We start from the raw sequence: 18282 nt of genomic DNA, 5'->3' as shown, positions 1-18282 counted from the left end.
ATTCATCATGAATTGGACACCATGATTAATGCAGTTCCATTAGTAGAGGCATTCAGAGCACCATCTGGCCCAGTTTTATTGGATGCGTTTCAGTTACTGAGGCCCGAAGATGTGGACAAGGTGCTTGGCCAAGTCCGGTCAACCACCTGTGTGCTCGACCCTTGTCCCTTATGGCTTATTACATCAAACAATGAAGGGATGTCTGGCTGGGTCCAGAAAGTAGTAAATTCCTCTTTGAGAGAGGGAGTAGTGCTGGCCTCTTTAAAAGGGGGGTAATTAGGCCACTCCGGAAAAAGCCTAACCTGGACCCGGAAGTTGTTAACAACTATAGGCCAATGACCAACATTCCCTTCCTGGACACCGTGCTTGATTGCAGGACAATTCCAGACACTCTTGAATGAAATGGATTATCTAGATCCATTTCAATCAGGCTTCAGGCCTGGTTTTGGAACGGAAACTGCCTTGGTCACCCTGTGGGATGACCTCTGCCAGGAGAGAGACAGGGGGAGTGCGACCCTGTTGATGCTCCTGGACCTCTCAGCGGCTTTTGATACCATTGACCATGGTATCCTTCTGGATAGGTTGTCTGGGTTGGGAGTTGGAGGCACTGTACTGCAGTGATTCTGCTCCTATTTGGATGGCCGATTCCAGAAGGTGGTGCTGGGGGATTATTGCTCTGTGCCATGGCAATTATGCCACGGGGCTTCACAGGGCTCTATTTTATCCCTTATGCTGCTCAACATCTACATGAAACTGCTGGGGGAGGTTATCCGGAGGTGTGGGCTGAGGTGCCATCAATATGTGGATGACATCCAGCTCAACCTCTCTCTTTCATCAAACTCAGGTGTTCTGAATCAGTGCCTGCGCGCGGTAATGGACTGGATGAAGGCCAATAAACTGAAACTCAATCCAGACAAGATGGGGGTACTGTTAGTGGGTGGTTCGTCTGCCTGGCTAGGTGATGTTCAACCTGTTCTGGAGGGGATTGCACTCCCCCTACAGGATCAGGTTCATAGTTTGGGGGTGCTCTTGGACCCAGAATTGTCACTTGAGGCACAGGTGAACTCAGTGGCACAGAGCATTTTTTATCAGCTTAGGCTGGTATACCAACTACGCCCCTATCTGGACAGAGATAGCCTAGCTACAGTTATCCATGCGCTGATAACCTCTTGTCTGGATTACTGCAATGCATTATACATGAGGCTGCCTTTGAAAATGGTCCAGAAACTTCAGCTAGCTCAAAATAGAGCGCCAAGATTGCTAACAGGGACTAGCCAATGAGATCACATTACACCAGTAATTTTCCATCTGCACTGGCTGCCAGTCCATTTCTGGGCCAAATTCAAAGCGCTGGTATTAACATTCAAAGCCTTTAATGGCTTGGGGACAGGTTAACGGAAGGATCACCTCCTCCCATATGTGTCTGCCTGGGCCCTACGATCATCCACAGCAGTCCTTCCTCGTGAGCCCCTGCCAAACGAAGTGAGGTGGGTGGCTACCAGGAAGAGTGCCTTTTCTGCTGTGCCCCCAGCTTTGGAATAAGCTCCCTAGAGAGGTTCACCTGGCACCTACGTTGTACTCCTTTCAGTGCCAGGTGAAGACATTTTTATTTTCCCAGTATTTTAGCATTTTAGCTTCCCAGTCTTTTAGCTTTGGTGATTTAAATCTGTATTTTAGATCTCTGCATTGCTGCTAGGTTTTATTCTGGTTGTAATGTTATATTGTGGTTTTAAACTTTCATATTTTATATTGTTTTACACTGCGCTTTGTAGCTTTAATTTTTGTGACCCGCCCAGAGATCTTCGTTTATTGGGCAGTATAGAGATAAAATAAATTAAATATTAAAAGTTGAGGCAAAAAAGGAAGTTTTAGGAAGTAGAAGAAGGATGAAATGTAGGGGAAGGAAAAAGGAATCAGAAAGAGAAAGAAAATCAAACAATAAAGCTTGTATTGTTTCAACCAATACAACACGCATACAAAAAACATAGATGAGTAAAATCAGATAAAACATACGTTACACTTTTTCATCATTTTGCAAAGTTAGAAAATTTATAGCTTTGAGCTGCAAAGGCAAAATTGGCCAGTGCCAGGAGAATTGTCTTATTATGTAACATATAAACAAAAAAAATATTCTGTCTCAGTCGGACCAAATAGACTTCTAAAAAATGTATCTAAATGTTCTGAATGGATTTGGGAAAAGACAAACGATAGAACAGGAGGATATACCTTGTTCAAAAAGAACAGGAGGAACAGAAAGGGAGGTGGGGTTGCATTATATGTGAAAAATACATATCTCTGCACAGAAGTACAGGAGGATGAGCTTGGTAGCCCCATTGAGAGCATCTGGGTTAAAAGAAATGGAGCAAATAATAAAAGGAACATGGTGGTCAGAGTCTACTACTGGCCACACAATTAAGGAGAAGACGAGGATGAAGCTTTTGAAAAGCAAATAGCCAATGTTTCAAGGAAGCAAGATGTAGTAGTAATGGGGGACTTTAATTTCCCCGATATTGGCTGGGAGACAAATTCTGCAAAACATGGCCCCTCCAAGAAACTCCTGACTTGTGTTGCGGATAACTTGGTTCTAAAGGAAGCAAAAGCCGAGTGTAGCCAAATGCATACCCTGGATTTTAGGAAAGCTGATTTTAATGAACTCAGAACAATGATCAGTAAGGTCTCATGGCAAGCGATGCTAACGAGAAAAGGAATCCAAGATGGGTGGGAGCTTTTAACAAAGGAAAGTCTAAAGGCACAATTACAAACAATTCCAACAAGAATAAAGGGTGGAAGACAACAGAAGAAGCCAATGTGGTATCACAAAAAGCTTAGAGATGACCTGAAAACAAAAAAGCACACATATAGGAAGTGGAAGGAAGGCCAAGCAACAAAGGAAGAATACAGGCAGGTAGCACAGAATTGCAAGGATGGTGTCAGGAAGGCTAAAGCTCAGAGTGAGCTGGGATTAGCAAGGGATACTAAAAGCAACAAAAAGACTTTCTTCAGATACATACATAGTAAAAGACAGAAGAAAGCAATGGTGGTTCAACTATTCAATAAGGATGGCAAAATGATAACAGATGACTAAGAAAAGGCAGAAGTGTTCAATTCCTACTTCAGCTCAGTCTTCTCCCAAAAGAGGGTCTATGACTCTCCTGGCAAAGGTGAAGTACAGGCTGAAGTTGCAGGATTGCAGCTTGAGATTGATAGGCATATGGTCAAGGAACACCTAATTACTTTGAATGAGTTCAAATCTCCAGGGCCAGATGAACTGCATCCTAGAGTAATAAAGGAACTGGCACAAGAACTCTCAGAACCACTGGCTATTCTCTTTGAGAAATCATGGAGGATGGGTAAAGTGCCAGATGACTGGAGGAGGGCTAATGTGGTCCCGATCTTCAAAATGCGTAAAAAGGACAAACTGGGAACTACAGACCAGTCAGTCTGACATCAATCCTAGGGAAAATTCTGGAACAGATGATAAAGCAATCCATCCGTAATCACCTTGAAAACAATGCAGTGTACTCGAAGCCAACATGGATTTGTTAAGAACAAATCCGGCCAAATGAATCAGATCTCATTTTTTGATCAGGTCACCTCCCTTGTGGACTGTGGGAATGCTGTAGACATAATATACCTCGACTTCAGCAAAGCTTTCGACAAAGTGCCCCATGATCTCCTGATGAGCAAACTAGCTCAAAGTGGGCTCAATGAAACAAAGATCAGGTGGATCCACAGTTGGCTACAGAATCAGATTCCAAGAGTGCTGAGGAGAGGTAACGAGCGGGGTACCGCAGGGCTCAGTCCTGGGCCCAGTGCTCTTCAACATTTGTATTAATGACTTGGAGGAGGAGGTGCAGGGAATGCTGATCAGATTTGCAGATGACACAAAATTGGACAGGATAGCTAATAGCTAATTATTAGTATTGTATTTGTACAATACAATACTAATGTATTACAATACAAAGTATTAGTCTTCCTAATACTTTGGAAGACAGAAACAAAATTCAAAGTGATCTAGATAGGCTGGAGTGCTGGGCAGAAAACAACAGAATGATATTTAATAGGGATAAATGCCAAGTTCTACACCTAGGAAAAAGAAACCAAAAGCACAGTTACAAGATGGGAGATACTTGGCTCAACAACACTACAAGTGAGAAGGATCTTGGAATTGTTGTCGATCACAAGCTGAATAGGAGCCAACAATGTGATGTGCCTGCAAAAAAAGGCAAGTGCTATTTTGGGCTGCATTAATAGAAGCATAGCTTCCAAATTCCGTAAAGTACTAGTTCTCCTCTACTCAGCACTGGTTAGGCCTCATCTGGAGTACTGTGTCCAATTCTGGGCACCACACTTTAAGAAGGATGCAGACAAACTGGAGAGGGTTCAGAAGAAGGCAACAAAGATGATCGGGGATTGGAAACAAAGCACTATGAGAGACTGAAAGAACTGGGCATGTTTAGCCTTGAGAAGAGAAGACTGAGGGGAGATAGGATAGCGCTCTTCAAGTACTTGAAAGGCTGTCACAGAGAGGAAGGTCAGGATCTCTTTTCAATCGTCCCAGAGTACAGGACACGGAAGAATGGGCTCAAGTTACAGGAAGCCAGATTCCGGCTGAACATCAGGAAAAACGTCCTGACTGTTAGAGCAATACGACAATGGAACCAATTACCTAGGGAAGTGGGGGGCTCTCCCACACTGGAGGCATTCAAGATGAGGCTGGACAGCCATCTGTCAGGGATGCTTTGACTTAGATTCCTGCATTGAGCAGGGGGCTGGACTCAATGGTCTTATAGGCCCCTTCCAACCCTACTATTCTATGATCACAACAAGCCACCCTGAATAACTCAACCAGGAGCAATGGGTCCTCAGGGTGGCTAGTGCTTGGTTAAAGCTGAGGAAACCGCACCTGGCTAAGACGTCACAACAAGCCACCCTGAAACAAACAAGGTTGCGAAACTTTCATATCATATGAACCAGGTCAGTGGCTTATTCCACCAAACCACCCCACACATGCTGGTCATGTGCTGGGGGGATTTGCATAATTACCCTCGGCAGCACTGCTTTTCATATCATGTGAAGCCAGCCACAGTGGCTTGTTGCTATGTGAAACAAGCCACCTAGAGCCCATGGGCTGTTGTAGGATTCTGGGTGGCTCGTTACCCATGGCAACATGCCACCCTAGCCAGGTTTGCACAATACAATAAGCTGTGCTGCCAAGGTCAATTATGCAACCTTCCCCTGAATGTGTTTGCATGACACACTAACCCACCATGAGTTGTTTGCTTGAACAACCCATCGTGGGTTAGCGTGTTGTGTGAACTCAGATTGCGTTTATCAGAGTGGGTTGTTTTTCAGTAACAATCTACCCTGATAACCCATGGTCAATTCTAGGGTTTGTATTACCCTATTTAGTGTGTCGGCCAAACCCAGACATGCCAACCCATTGTGGGTAAAGGGCATGAGGAAGCGAGCTGCTTGGCAAAAAGCATCAGAACCCCCTGCCACTTTCACAATCGCAGCTAAGCTGCTGCCAGTGCCCCTTTCCCCTTGCCAGTGGCAGCCCCTCCAAAGTGCCCAAACTTCAGAGGGGCTGCCACTGTCCCCCAACTCCTGCCAAGCCCACCATCCCTGCTCCAACCTCGATCCTGATCGCAGTCAGAGCCCTTTAAAATATTTTTTTTTCTTGTTCAAGAACAGGGCTGGGAATATTTTTTGCATTTTCCCAGCCCCGTTTTATGTGCACAAAGGCGCTTTATTTATTTATTGATTGATTGATTGCTTTTTCCGGCTATATGCAGTTGCGCGCTCATAGATCTTTTCCAATCAGATCCTTTGACAGATGTCAAACTCCAGCTTGGCTAATAGAAAAGCAGTGAAAAAGGGTGGAATGGGATGCTGCCGACTCAGGGTTGGGTGGAGTAGAAGGGGGGCACCCCTACTGGTCAGGGCAAGACTTTAAATCCTGGCGGGCACTCAGCTAACTGGATGACCTTGAGCACTTTTCCCATCTGTCAACGTTTTCAAGATCACTCAGTTAGCGAAGTGAACCCAGGGATTTAAAGTGCCACCCCAACCCATAAGGTTCCCCTCCTTCTAGTGTACCCCCCCTGAGTCTCCAGCACCCCATTTTCATAAAAAAGTGCACACCATCCCTTCTTTCTCCCCCAAAGGTACTAACTGCTTCTAGTCTGACAGCTGTCAAAATAGAAGTGGTTACAGTGATCTGTAGAGAAAAAGGGGGTGGCGTCTTTGTGTGGGCTGGTCACCCACAATGGGTTGGTGTTTCGTATGAACACACTCTGTGTGTGGAAATAAGCCACCGGGGCTTATTTCCCTTCCATGATCATGTGAACCAAGCCACTACGAGCTGCTTTTCTCTGAATGAGAAAGCCTGCAGTATTTGAATGACATTAAACTTAATATTAAAGCAACAACATAGCACATGCAGAGTTTTATTTCAAAGGCTGACTTATCCATGCTGATTTATTTCTGGATAAAAGTGGAAAGGGAAGGGGCACTCTTGGGTCCACTTTCCATCCATGCTAGAAGCTTTTTGAACAAGGAGGCAAAACATCCAGAGTTTTTATTCCTGTGGCCTGTAAGGGTAAGATTTCCTTTTCTCTTGCCAGCCAGTTGTAACTTATTTGTTAATTTTTCTGTTAAGGCAATCTTCCAAACCTGGGCCCAGCAAGCATCCAGTGAGACTCCTCTTAAGTCCTTCCAAAACTGAGCAATAACCAGTCTAGCTGCCACCCACAAAATCTAGCCAACGGCTTAAAGGAGCCATTTCTATTATTTCCCAAAAAACAATCGTAAAAGTGCCAACTCTGGTGTTCTCTCCAACTGCTGTCCAAATATCTTATCAATTTCCCCAAAGACTGCAGTCCAAAACTTTGCCACTTTTACACAGGACCACCACATATGCTGTGTTGATCCTGGTTCCTTGCATCCCCTTCAGCACAATCTTGACAGTTCCTGATTAATATAAGCTGAAGGAACTGGAGTCATATACCATTTTTGAAGAACCTTCAAAGTTTGTTCTCTCATATTAATAAATACTGATTTAAATGGGAATTTTTCCAACACTAAATTCCATATAACATTCTCTACTTCTATTTCCCAGTCCACCACATTCATTTTAAACTGTTAGCTGAACCCATATCTAAATCAATTAGCACTCTGGAAATATGTGACACCAGACCTTTCTCCCCATCGTCTAAGGGTTTATGTATGGATTCAAATGGTGTTAAATTTCTCACGGCCTGTTGTTTGATGTCCTCTCTTCTAATGACTTGATACCATAATCACCAAGTTATTACAACCTCCTTCAAATGAGTCCTCCAGAACTCCCTGGGGAGGGGCAGGACATTAAAATAAACTTCTTTCAACCTATAAAACCCCTTCTGTTCAAATGCCAGTATATCCATTGGTCGATCCTCAGAGTGGAAGGCCAGATGACAATGTAAGAGAGTCATAAGGGATATCCCTGGTAATAATTTTTCTTTCCTCCCTCGCCATACCTGTAAAATTGCTCTCAATGTAGAGGTTTCACTCACACATATTCTCTTAAGTTCATTTTTAATATATACAAATGAATCCACTATCTGTGATGGTAACATCATTCTCTCCACCTGTACCCAATGATTATTAATACCTGTTGATAACCAAGAGAGGAGGTGACATAACTGATACGATTCATAATATAATATTAGATTAGGGATACCCCATCTTCCTGCTACACATTGCCTGTATCTAAGAAATTTGGCTATGCGTGGTTTCCAACTTTTAAATATAAATTGCTCTATTCTACTCTGCCAAATTCTCAATGTCTTATATTGAAGTTCTAAGGGTAATACATAAAACAAATATGTTAACTTAGGAAGGACCATCATCTTAATAGTTGCTATTCGACTGAAAAGTGGAAGATTACATTTCTCCCATTTACTTATATCTGTCAAAATATTTTACCATAGCCACCCATAATTTATTTTAAAGAGTTTTCATATATTCCTAGGTAGATAAATCCCTAAATAGTGAATGCAATTATTTACTAATAGGATCCCTAGTCTTTGTGAGACTCTTAATTGCCCACCTGGAGGAAAATTTAAATTAAAAAGGTCCAATTTCTTGAAATTAACCCTCAGGCCCGCTGTTTCCTTAAATTGATCTAATTCTACTTGTAGAGCCTGAATTCCATATGATGGATTACTCAGTGTCAATAACACTGAGTTATTGAGTTGTTTGTCGACATACAAACTAATCATATGTTCCGTATTACCCACTGTAATTCCACTTACCCGTGGATGAGCTCAAAATCGATTTGCAAAAATTCGATTACTACGGTAAACAAAATAGGTGACAGCAGGCAGCCTTGTTGGGTACCACTATACAAATTTATATTACAGGAGTCTAAATTATTAACAAGAATCTGTGCCAAAGTTGGACAGTAAATAGCTTGGATTGCATTCAAAAATTTAGGGCCAAATTGATGTCACAGGGCATCTTTCAGAAAACTCCAATTTGCGCAATCAAAGGCCTTAAACAAATCCAAGGCCAAAATTGCCATTGGAGATTTATGTCCCTTACAAATACATATCAAACTGCATAACCTCTGAACAGGATCTGCTATAAATCTTTGTGGAATATTTCCATACTGGTCTGCATGAACAGGTTTCCCCACATGCCCTTTCAGTTGGTTTGTTAATACCAAAGTAAAAAGTTTGTAGTTGTTATTTAATAGTGAAATTGGTCTATAAGAGACCATCTGCAGTGAGTTCTTTCCTGGTTTTAATAATACCACAATTTTGGAGCGTGTCCAAGTCTCAGGAAGTTGGGCACCCTCCAAAATTCCATTGAAAACAGACTGAAGATGCGGAAGTAATATTTCTTTAAGGTGTTTATAAAGTTCCCCAGTAAACCCATTTAGGCCTGGGGATTTATTTGACTTAAGACAAGAGAGCTCCTCCCCTATCTCTTCCGATGTAATGGGTCTTTCAAGCCATAAGAACATAAGAAAAGCCATGCTGGATCAGACCAAGGGTACATCTAGCCCAGCATTCTGGTCACACAGTGGCCAACCAACAGTTGACCAAGAACCCACAAGCAGGGCATGAGTGCAATAGTGTCCTCCCACCCATGTTCCCCAGCAACTGCTATACATAGGCTCACTGCCTCTGGTACTGGAGGGAGCACATGGCCATCAAGACTAGTAGCCATTGATAGCCTTTTCCTCCAGGAATTTGTCCAACCCCCTTTTAAAGCCATCCAAATTGGTGACCATCACTACGTCCTGTGGTAGTGAATTCCATAGTTTAACTATGCGTTGTGTGAAGAAGTACTTCCTTTGTCTGTCCTGAATCTCCCACCAATCAGCTTCACAGGGTGACCCCAGGTTCTAGCATTTTGAGAGAGGGAGAAAAATGTCTGCCTATCCACATTCTCCACACCAGGCATAATTTTGTACACCTCTATCATGTCTCCCCTTACCCTCCTTTTTTCCAAGCTAGACAATCTCAACTGTTGTCACTTTCTCTCATAGGGGAGATGTGCCAGCCCCTTGATAATTTTAGTTGCCCTTTTCTGTACTTTTTCCAGTTCTACAATATCTTTTTTTAGGTGTGGTGACCACAACTGTACACAGTATTCCAAGTGTGGTTACACCATAGATTTGTATAGGGGCAGTATGATATTGGCAGTTTTATTCTCAATTCCTTTTCTAATTATGCCTAACATGGAGTTTGCCTTTTTTACAGCAGCCACACACTGGGTTGACATCTTCACTGAACTGTCCACCACAACCCCAAGATCTCTTTCCTGGTCAGTCACCACTAGCTCAGATCCCATCAGGCTATACTTGAAGTTGGGATTTTTTGCCCCAACATCCTCAATTCATCCACGAAAGAGTCACCTTTGCTGTAACCTGATATTCCTTTATTAATTCCAGATCACTGTCTGCATTGCATAAATTTGTTCAAAATATTCAACGAATAGATTAACAATTTTCTCAGGATCCAAATACTTAACCCCATGATTATTTTCAGTTGCAATGATTTTGTTTCTTTCCCTATGCTGCTCCAATCTGTTAGCTAATAACTGTGACCCGTGTGTGCTTGTTTTTAAGGGTTCAATCCAGTGCTCAACGTACACCAGCTGGATTTGGTGTAAGCTTCCTAAACTAGTGTAGATTCCCCTGCACTAGTTTTATCTCCAGGGTTACACTGGTGTATTTATGGTGCAACAGCTTCAAATAGGCAGTATCCCTCCTCTGTGGGACTGGGGGGATCGCTCCGCCTCCATCTCTGAAGCAGAGCTCCCCTCTTCCTGTGGGGATGGATCCATGGTCTTCTCCTGATGGCCCAAGCTCCCCCAGGTCTCTTGATATGGGTGTTCCATGGCATCATCTGTCTTTGGAAGCCCTAGCTCCTCAGAGGAGGAGAATTCCTCCTGCAGGGCATGACAGATTAAACTCTGGGTTGCTTAACCCTATCACCCGGGTTCGGACGTCACATCAAACAACCCACAAACAGGGCATTCCTGGGTTGTTGATTAAAACTGATTGAAAGTGGAAATGACAAGTGCATGGGAGGTAGCATGCTTGGGGGCTTGCAGCCCCACCAATTCATGGATTTAAAAAAACATGAACTGGTGTTACATGTAAACCAAGTAAATATGTAGTTTCACTATATTTCAATTAGCTGAGCAATAGAAAATGGTGCTTTTTCTCTTCTTGCGGCAAGCAATCTTGGTAGGACTGTTCATGTTGATCTATGGGGGACTGGTTTTTAAGAGGGGATTGGACACGCAGCTTTAAAATTCTATGACAGAGATTGTTGCTTTGATGTCTCCAGGCACTCTTCAAAACAGTTTTGAAGTTGAACCAGTTTGAAAGAATTCTGGGAACTTGCTGAGCAGGTAGTGAACATTCCTAGCCCACTGTTACAGAACTGCAGTTCCCAGAATCCTTTCAAGCTGGTTCCATTTCAAAATGGTTTTGATGAGTGTAGTGTGACTAGACCAGAGCCTTAGTTGAAACAGTTATACCACCCTACTGTGGTATACCGTACTCCACCCTACTGTGCAAATGATCTAAATAATTCACCTTAAACCCATGTACTATCAAAATAGGTTGTGTGAGCCAATTAGAAGCAATGTCAGCTGGCTGGCCCAGGGCCTTTCTATAGAACAGAAAGTGTGAGCAGTTAATTCTAGCACCTGTAGTTCAGAGAGACATATAGTCCCTATGTGACATGCTATCAAACACTTGCTTTGCAAAGCAATGTTAATTAATTTAATTTTACAGTGAAACTTCTTAAGTGCTTTCCTGGCATGGCAAAGAGCAGTGCCAGAGCAGTTCTTTGGTTTTGAAAAGCAGTTGCCTCAAGAGAATTCACAGCTGTGAGGCGGTTGGGGCTTGGTAGAAGTTAACACAGCCAGAATGTGCACTGCTCACAAACTCCACTTTACAAAGTCTCTACCTGTGCAAAGGAAGATAAATACACATGTTGCACTTGCCCTGGTGGCAACAGAATGCAAGACTAGATGGACTGGTCCAGTAGGCTGTTTGTATTTTCTGAAAAATAGTAAAATAGGGTTAATGGGATAAGATATAAACTACATCTTGGTTCTGCATATACTGTGGTTGCTCAGTGTGTGGATCTCTCTCCTTATCAGAGGGTGTCAGTTTTGCAGTTCATGTTACCAATAAAATGGCCAGAGGAGATGTAAAGCACCTTTCACACCGAACTATTTCATATATGGAAAATATTGTATTGTAAATTGATTTGATTTCTTATAAACTTCACAAGACATAGCTCCTAATTAAAATGCATACATTGATGTTCATTTTCGCCATCATTACCTATCAAAACGTTTTTCCAGAAACTTCCTTTAAGGTGAGCTATCCCTCAACCCTCTTGCTTCCCCTGCTTATATCTGAACCCCCAATGAAAAATGTCTCACTACAGCCCTGCTTGGAACTGAGACAGTGTGCCATGTGACTCCTCAGAAGTTAGTGTTTCCTCATGTATTGTAGTAATAAAGAAACCGGTTGTGAAGGTAGCTGTGTCTATTGTGTGTTGCCTGGAGAGCAGAGCCTAGGAGTGGACTGCAAGCTGAGCAAGTTATCCCCACCCCACATTATTAATCATGCCTTTCACACCTGTAATGTCCTTTGGCCAAGGGCTATTACAGGGCTGAAGGGAGCCAGGGAAAGAACTGAGTGTTTCAGCTACAGGTGGAAAGATATTGTCCAGACATCCAGTCTACCCACTGAGCAACAACAGAGCAGTAGACCAGGTATGCAAATTTCTCAGAAGCCCAGTCTACCTGTCTTGGTAAACCTGGTAAAGACTTGTTGCTGCTCAGTCACCAGATCTACCAGAATCGGTAGACTTGTTCTCTGATGCTATCAGGACTCTTTTTTAAATAACACAAACACACACAAAAATTTCTAGGAAAAAAATATGCAATTCCAAAAAATATTTCTCGCAGTTCAAAATTCAAGGAAGGCAAAACTTTCATTATGTTAGCTAATCTAAAAAGTGACTGATAACAATGTGAAAAGTAAAGTGAGTAGTCCAGGCTCTTCTACCATCTTAAAACCTGATTAAGCATAGCCATTTCTCCTCCTTCTGCCAAAGACGCACCTCCACAGACCCCACTGCTACTCTACAAAGTGTTGACCAATGTTTCAAGATAAAGGAAATCATTCTAGTGAAGTTATCAAAGGACAGTGGTGCCATAAATACCCAATATGACATTCTTAAGAGTGATATACTATGTCTGTGCATCTGGTTTATTTTTCTCTTGTTCTTAGTTCTTTATATAACCCTCACTCCAAATAAAGTTTTGTTGGCGTTCATGATGCCTCTTGTGTGGAGCTTGCCTATAACACTCTTCTGCATTACCGCGGTCAAATTTCCAGAATTTTCTTCTACTCTGTGTAGGCTTCTAAAGATCAAAGTGTTTCTTTGAAAAAACCAAGAAACTATGGGCAGGTTCACATGTCACGCTAAGCCACCCTGAGAATAAGCCACCATGGGTTGGTTGTTCATTCACTAACCTGACAGACAATCAGGGACTCTGTGACTTGCCGTGGCTTGTTTCCCCCCTCAGCCTTCCTCAGTCCTCCTGCCAGCTGCCGGCATGTATCCCAGGTGCCTTTGCAGCAGAACTCCTTGTTTCCTCGGTCCCTACATCAGCATGCTTTCTACAATTGGTCCACTGAGTTGCCAGCTCCCAAAGAAAACTCCCCCACACCCCCTGCATCAGATTGCCAGATGGAATTAATTTTTTGAGCCTTTATGAATGCAGTAAACCTACAAAAAGGAATTTCTTCAAGAAGAGGCCTAGAAAAATCAGCCAAACACATACTGTTGCTATCAAATTCAAACTATAATGGAACATAGAAGAGTCCTATCTTCATTCCTTCTATCAAAGAGGCAACTTTACCTGCTTACTGTTAGAGTTATCTCATCTATGCAGCCCTTGATTTTGTTCTGTGCTTCTAGGTGATTCATGCTTTCTGTGTTCTCCCCATCAATTGCCATGATAACATCTCCAATGCATAAATTGGCAATTGCAGCTTTGCTGCCAGGGGTTACCTGGGAGAAGAGAGAGAGATAAGCAGAAATAGTCACAAAAGTGAATCTGAATTACCTTTCTAAGGTAGCTCTTTACATGATGGTTCTGACTTGTTTCACTGGAGAGAGGGAAATCAAACACAAAAATAACCAGGATTTGGCTACAAGGAGGCTAGCAAGAATGGCTTTGAAGTTATACCAATAACTTCAAACATAGGAAGTACAAGTGCACTTCCTTATCTGTACTACAGGCCTGCCTTACAAAATAATTCTAAGGACTGGTGAGATTATAGCTGTGGTTGTATAGGATGTAATGTTAAGCCAGGTTTTATGTTAACCATGGTTTGTTGATATAGCCATCAATTGCCTTGCAGATGACCAAAGGAGCTGCAATTTCTTTTACCCATTTCTGGTTTATTTTACCCGCACCTCTTCTGACTGCTTCTTCTCAATATCTCGAATGCCTTCACAGCACTGTAGGACTAGCACAGCTTCACCACATCAACTGCTCATTTACCACTGGTCTATTGCAGAAACAGGGTGGGGAAATGTCCAGTCACAGTTGGAATGTCTACGAAACCAAACAAGCTGCCCCTCTTCCCCATTCTAGGGCACACCTCATGAAGTCTTGACTCCAGATTTATTAATCCTTTCCTACCATTAGAAGCCAAAGGGAAAGATAAAGTTTCCCCATCTGAAAGACTGTCACCTGAACCCAAACTGTATTCTTTCCTTAAATCTATGGTGGGCTGATATGTGTGCCTTAGCAGATGAGAAGGGTAGTTGTGTTGTGCTACCAGGTCACTGCCCCCAGAGAATTTCTCCATGCATCACACATACCTCTGTTAGTGAGCATTATATATAAGCCTCCAGCAAAACACAGCAGAGGGATTTTAAAAGTAATCAACGATTACCTGATTTCTCATCAACACAGCTCTAAAATATTTTATTTCCCTTGTTGTACTGCGCTTTTCAAATGTGTACCTCTAACTTCCCCTAGCAGATGGAAGGGAAACCTGGGTCCATGCCAGTGGGATTAGCACTTAAGTTTCCACCAGGCCACCAAACCCCAAAATGCACCTTGCATTAACTCTTACTCACCACCCAGAACCAATATCTAATAAACACACCTGGTATTATCAAAGAAGAAATGTACTGGTTTTTAATTAACACAGTAAATGAAAGCAGTAACATTAACTAGGATTTGTTCTAAAAGGGTGAGGGAAAGAGGGCATGTGTGAGCAACAGCATGCCATATGTACTATTGTTCATTCTATGTGTGCCTTCAAACAAAGATGAACTGCAACAGAAATGAACGGATTGCCCTTGCTTTCAGATATCTGGAAACATGAGATGAAGGGTAGATTGGCCATGGCATGGGATCTTCCACAGAAACAGCATTGTCCTAAAGCAGGGGAAGCAGAAGGTAGATCTCCAGATATTTTAGACATCAACTCCCAGCATTCCTGATCACTGGTAATGTGGGAGAGACTTTTGGGAGTTGAGGTCCAAAGCATCTAGATATACCTTCTGCCCACCTCCATCCTAAAGCACCCAGCCCTAAAGCTATGGGTGCTCCACAAGATGTCTTGCAGATGTGGAGGAAGCAACAGGCTATGATTACATCAGCAACATGGTTTCTTCAACATCAAGCCAAGTGTAAAACGACCTCCACTTCATCTTAAGATACCCAAAGGCATTGTCCACCAGTAGCCTCGCCCTGTTGTGACAGTAATTATAGCTTCATAGGGCCATCCTGGGTGGCCTGTAAGGCACGATTAGCTAGGTTTGCAGAACAAAGGCTTGGTCACCCAGGATAAGCGTATGCACTGGAACTTGGGTTACTAGAACTGATGGCCCATTGAAGAAGGTTCCAGCTGAGAGTTTCTCTGCCAGGGGAGAGGTCCAGAACACAAGTGGTGTCATGGCTTCTCCTGGATATGAACCAGTCCTCGGCATTAACCAGAGACTGAAGTACCATGCTGTGGAAGCACTTACAGTTGTAGTACTGTAAGTACTACAGTACACGGTTTTCAGAGCAGAGATATGGATGTGTAATTAATCCAAGACACCTTCAGCCATAGGGAAACCCAGCTCTTGGAATTCTTGGATGACCTTTCTCATCTTTGACTTTTATGACATCTGAAAGTTACAGTTCATTCAGCACACACACCATTTCACGGAAGACTTTGCAAGCCATGGATTTACCAATGCCAAAGGTGATGCTGAGCAGATGGTAACCCACACTGAAGGCCAGTTTGCATAAGGTCAATGTGAGTCTTTTCTCCATGGGTACAGCATGGTACATCATGGTGTCCTGTCTCTGGGCCACAGGGGCAGTCTCATTGGCAATTTGACTAAAGGTTGGTCAAGACATCTGGAAAGTACCCCTGAAACATGGATTGCCCCAATCCTCTACCTCCAGTTGCCTTTTTCACAGCAGCCACAAAGATTCTGCAGAGTACAAAAAGCCTGGTTTAGTAAGCCAAGAAAAGTTCACATTCCCTCCTCAGGGATGAGGATGTGGTGTCCAAATGGACAAGGCAGCAGCGCTCCATGGATTGCATGAACACAGTTCAAGGAATGCAACCTGAGCGCCATTTCTTTCTTGAGGGCATCGCTGCAGGACTGCACACAAGACAACTGTACATTCCATGGCTTTGCTTTGTGGTGAACTCCCCAGTAAAAGAGTGCTTTGTAAACCTGGGTGGGGGAAGGAAACGTTGGGCTGGGTCTCATGCTGCAGGTGGGTTAGGTTGTGTTGTTGTGGGTATACACTTGCAACCTGATCCTAACCCTTCTCTGTTGTGGTTCTAAGCCCAGATCCAAAAACCTAGCCTTACTTTTGAGCCTTGACAAAGGGGGAAGATATCACTGGGGTTCTTTTTCCTCCCTGTTTTTTTACAATTTTCTTCTGCTCTTCAGCGGTTTGTGTTTATTTGTTTTACATACCTTTTCCTGACTACTGCTGCTTGGCTAACTTCTATTTGAAAAGGGAGTATACCTTTTTTCCAGGCTATGCATATCTTTTAGCTTTGGAGTTGGAAGGGTTCTTCCTTCTCTCTATATCTATATATATGAGACAGAAGACATGCTTTCATTTGGAGGGAAGAGTTCGGTTGCACTAAGTGGTTCTTTGGGGGGGGCAGGATGGGGAACCTTTTTGGCCTGAGGGCCAGCTAGCCACCTGGGAAACCTCCCTGAGGCTGTATGGCAGCAGAGTATGTGGCTAGAGGTCAGAGTGGGAGTTGACACCTCTCTCCGTCTCACACACACACACACACACAGCCAGACCATCTCCCTTTTTGCCACTGCTGCAGCCAAGAGCGAGCTGCTTCTTCAGGACTGGCCCTTCAAGGTACTCCCAACCCTAAGCCTAACCTTGAAGCAGCCCCAAGGAAGCCAGCTCTATGTGCCCCTTGCCTTCCCCTTGGGAAAGGCAAGGGGCGAGTGGAGACTCCAGAAGCTGGAATTTCAAGGAGCCTGGAGCACCTTGAAACAGCAGCTCCCAAGGGAGCCATAAACCCCTTGTCTTTCCTGATAGGGAAAGGTGAGGAATGCACAGAGCCTCTTCTGGGAGGGATGGGGCTTCAGAAAGAGGTGGGGCCTCCATGGGCTGGGTGATGAAGCCTTGCAGGCCTAATTCGGCCTGTGAGCTGGGGGTTCCCCACCCCTGTTCCAAACCTTCATTCTGTCTTCAGGGATATCCCCACTGCACCACCCAATCCTTCTTCGTCTATTCCCTTACTGTCAGTCCCACCCCTCCTGTGATCACTGGGCCTTTTAACCCTTGAAACCTTTCGCTCCAACAGAAAAAGGATTTCTTCTATCTCCTTCCTGCACCTAGTAAACATTAAAAGGGGAGACTTAAGTAGTACACTTACTGTTTTGTGGAGACGGTGAGTAGTGGGGTTTATCTCTCTAGCGGGGTTTGTATTTCTTTGACATATGGCATTTTCATACAAATTACAAACAAACATGGGGTAGGGGGGAAGGGAAGGGAATAATTTATCCCCCAAATCTAAACACTCGCCTTCCACAATAAACACTGCACCTATCTTCCTGAAAATCTTCACGTTTCTTAACTACAGCCACCTCTATGCTGCATTTTATTTTCATAACAGATGCCCACAAAACCCATGGGAGGATAAGTGCATAATTTTTTTTTGTAATCTCCTAAACTGTAAATGCTGCTCTTGCATAAAAAAGCCCTGAATCTTGTCGTCTGAAACTTGTGAGGCTTGATCCCCTCAGAAAAGGCAACTATCCCTGCAAATTTCATCCAATTCAGCCAAGAAATAAAAAAGTTTTTGGTACTTCCCTTTTAAAAAATATATCACTGTTTAAGAGAGCAATCCTATGGCCTCTAGACAGTGTCTTGGGGGCCATAGGATAGTTCGGATTTCGCTATCTGAGGTCAGAGTCAGTGCTCCAACCTCAGACTCAGGAGTCTGAGCTCCTGACCCCCTTCCCCTTTCCCTCACAGTGAGAACCACACCAGAGAGAACTGCACCAGCTGCCTCTACGAGCTCACAAACACAAGCTCACAGAGGAGGAAAATGGGTGGTTCTGTGGGTGAGGAGGGGAGGAGAATGGGGCAGACGGCTTTTGAACAACCCTCCATCTGCCTCAGCATCCTTCCCTCCCGCTCTCCAAAGACAGTCTGGCTAAAAAGCAGACCAGGGGAGCATGGAGGCGATCT

The 18282-nt window shown here is 43.6% G+C and overlaps 1 protein-coding gene across 1 annotated transcript in view; it reads right to left on the bottom strand.

The window, feature by feature from the left end:
• PDLIM1 (PDZ and LIM domain 1) overlaps nucleotides 1–18282 on the bottom strand; it is an 80875-nt gene that overhangs the window by 57299 nt on the left and 5294 nt on the right. The window contains exon 2 of the mRNA XM_084845146.1: nucleotides 13450–13601. Coding sequence (XP_084701272.1) covers nucleotides 13450–13601 — 152 coding nt within the window. The remainder of the gene's footprint in view (nucleotides 1–13449; nucleotides 13602–18282) is intronic.

Source organism: Heloderma suspectum, chromosome 3 (assembly GCF_057233095.1).
Source record: "Heloderma suspectum isolate Gila_16-S chromosome 3, 16-S_ref, whole genome shotgun sequence".
In the NCBI taxonomy this organism is placed as follows: Eukaryota; Metazoa; Chordata; class Lepidosauria; order Squamata; family Helodermatidae; genus Heloderma; species Heloderma suspectum.
Note: the sequence above shows the minus strand (reverse complement) of the source record. Positions and strands in the feature narration are given on the sequence as shown.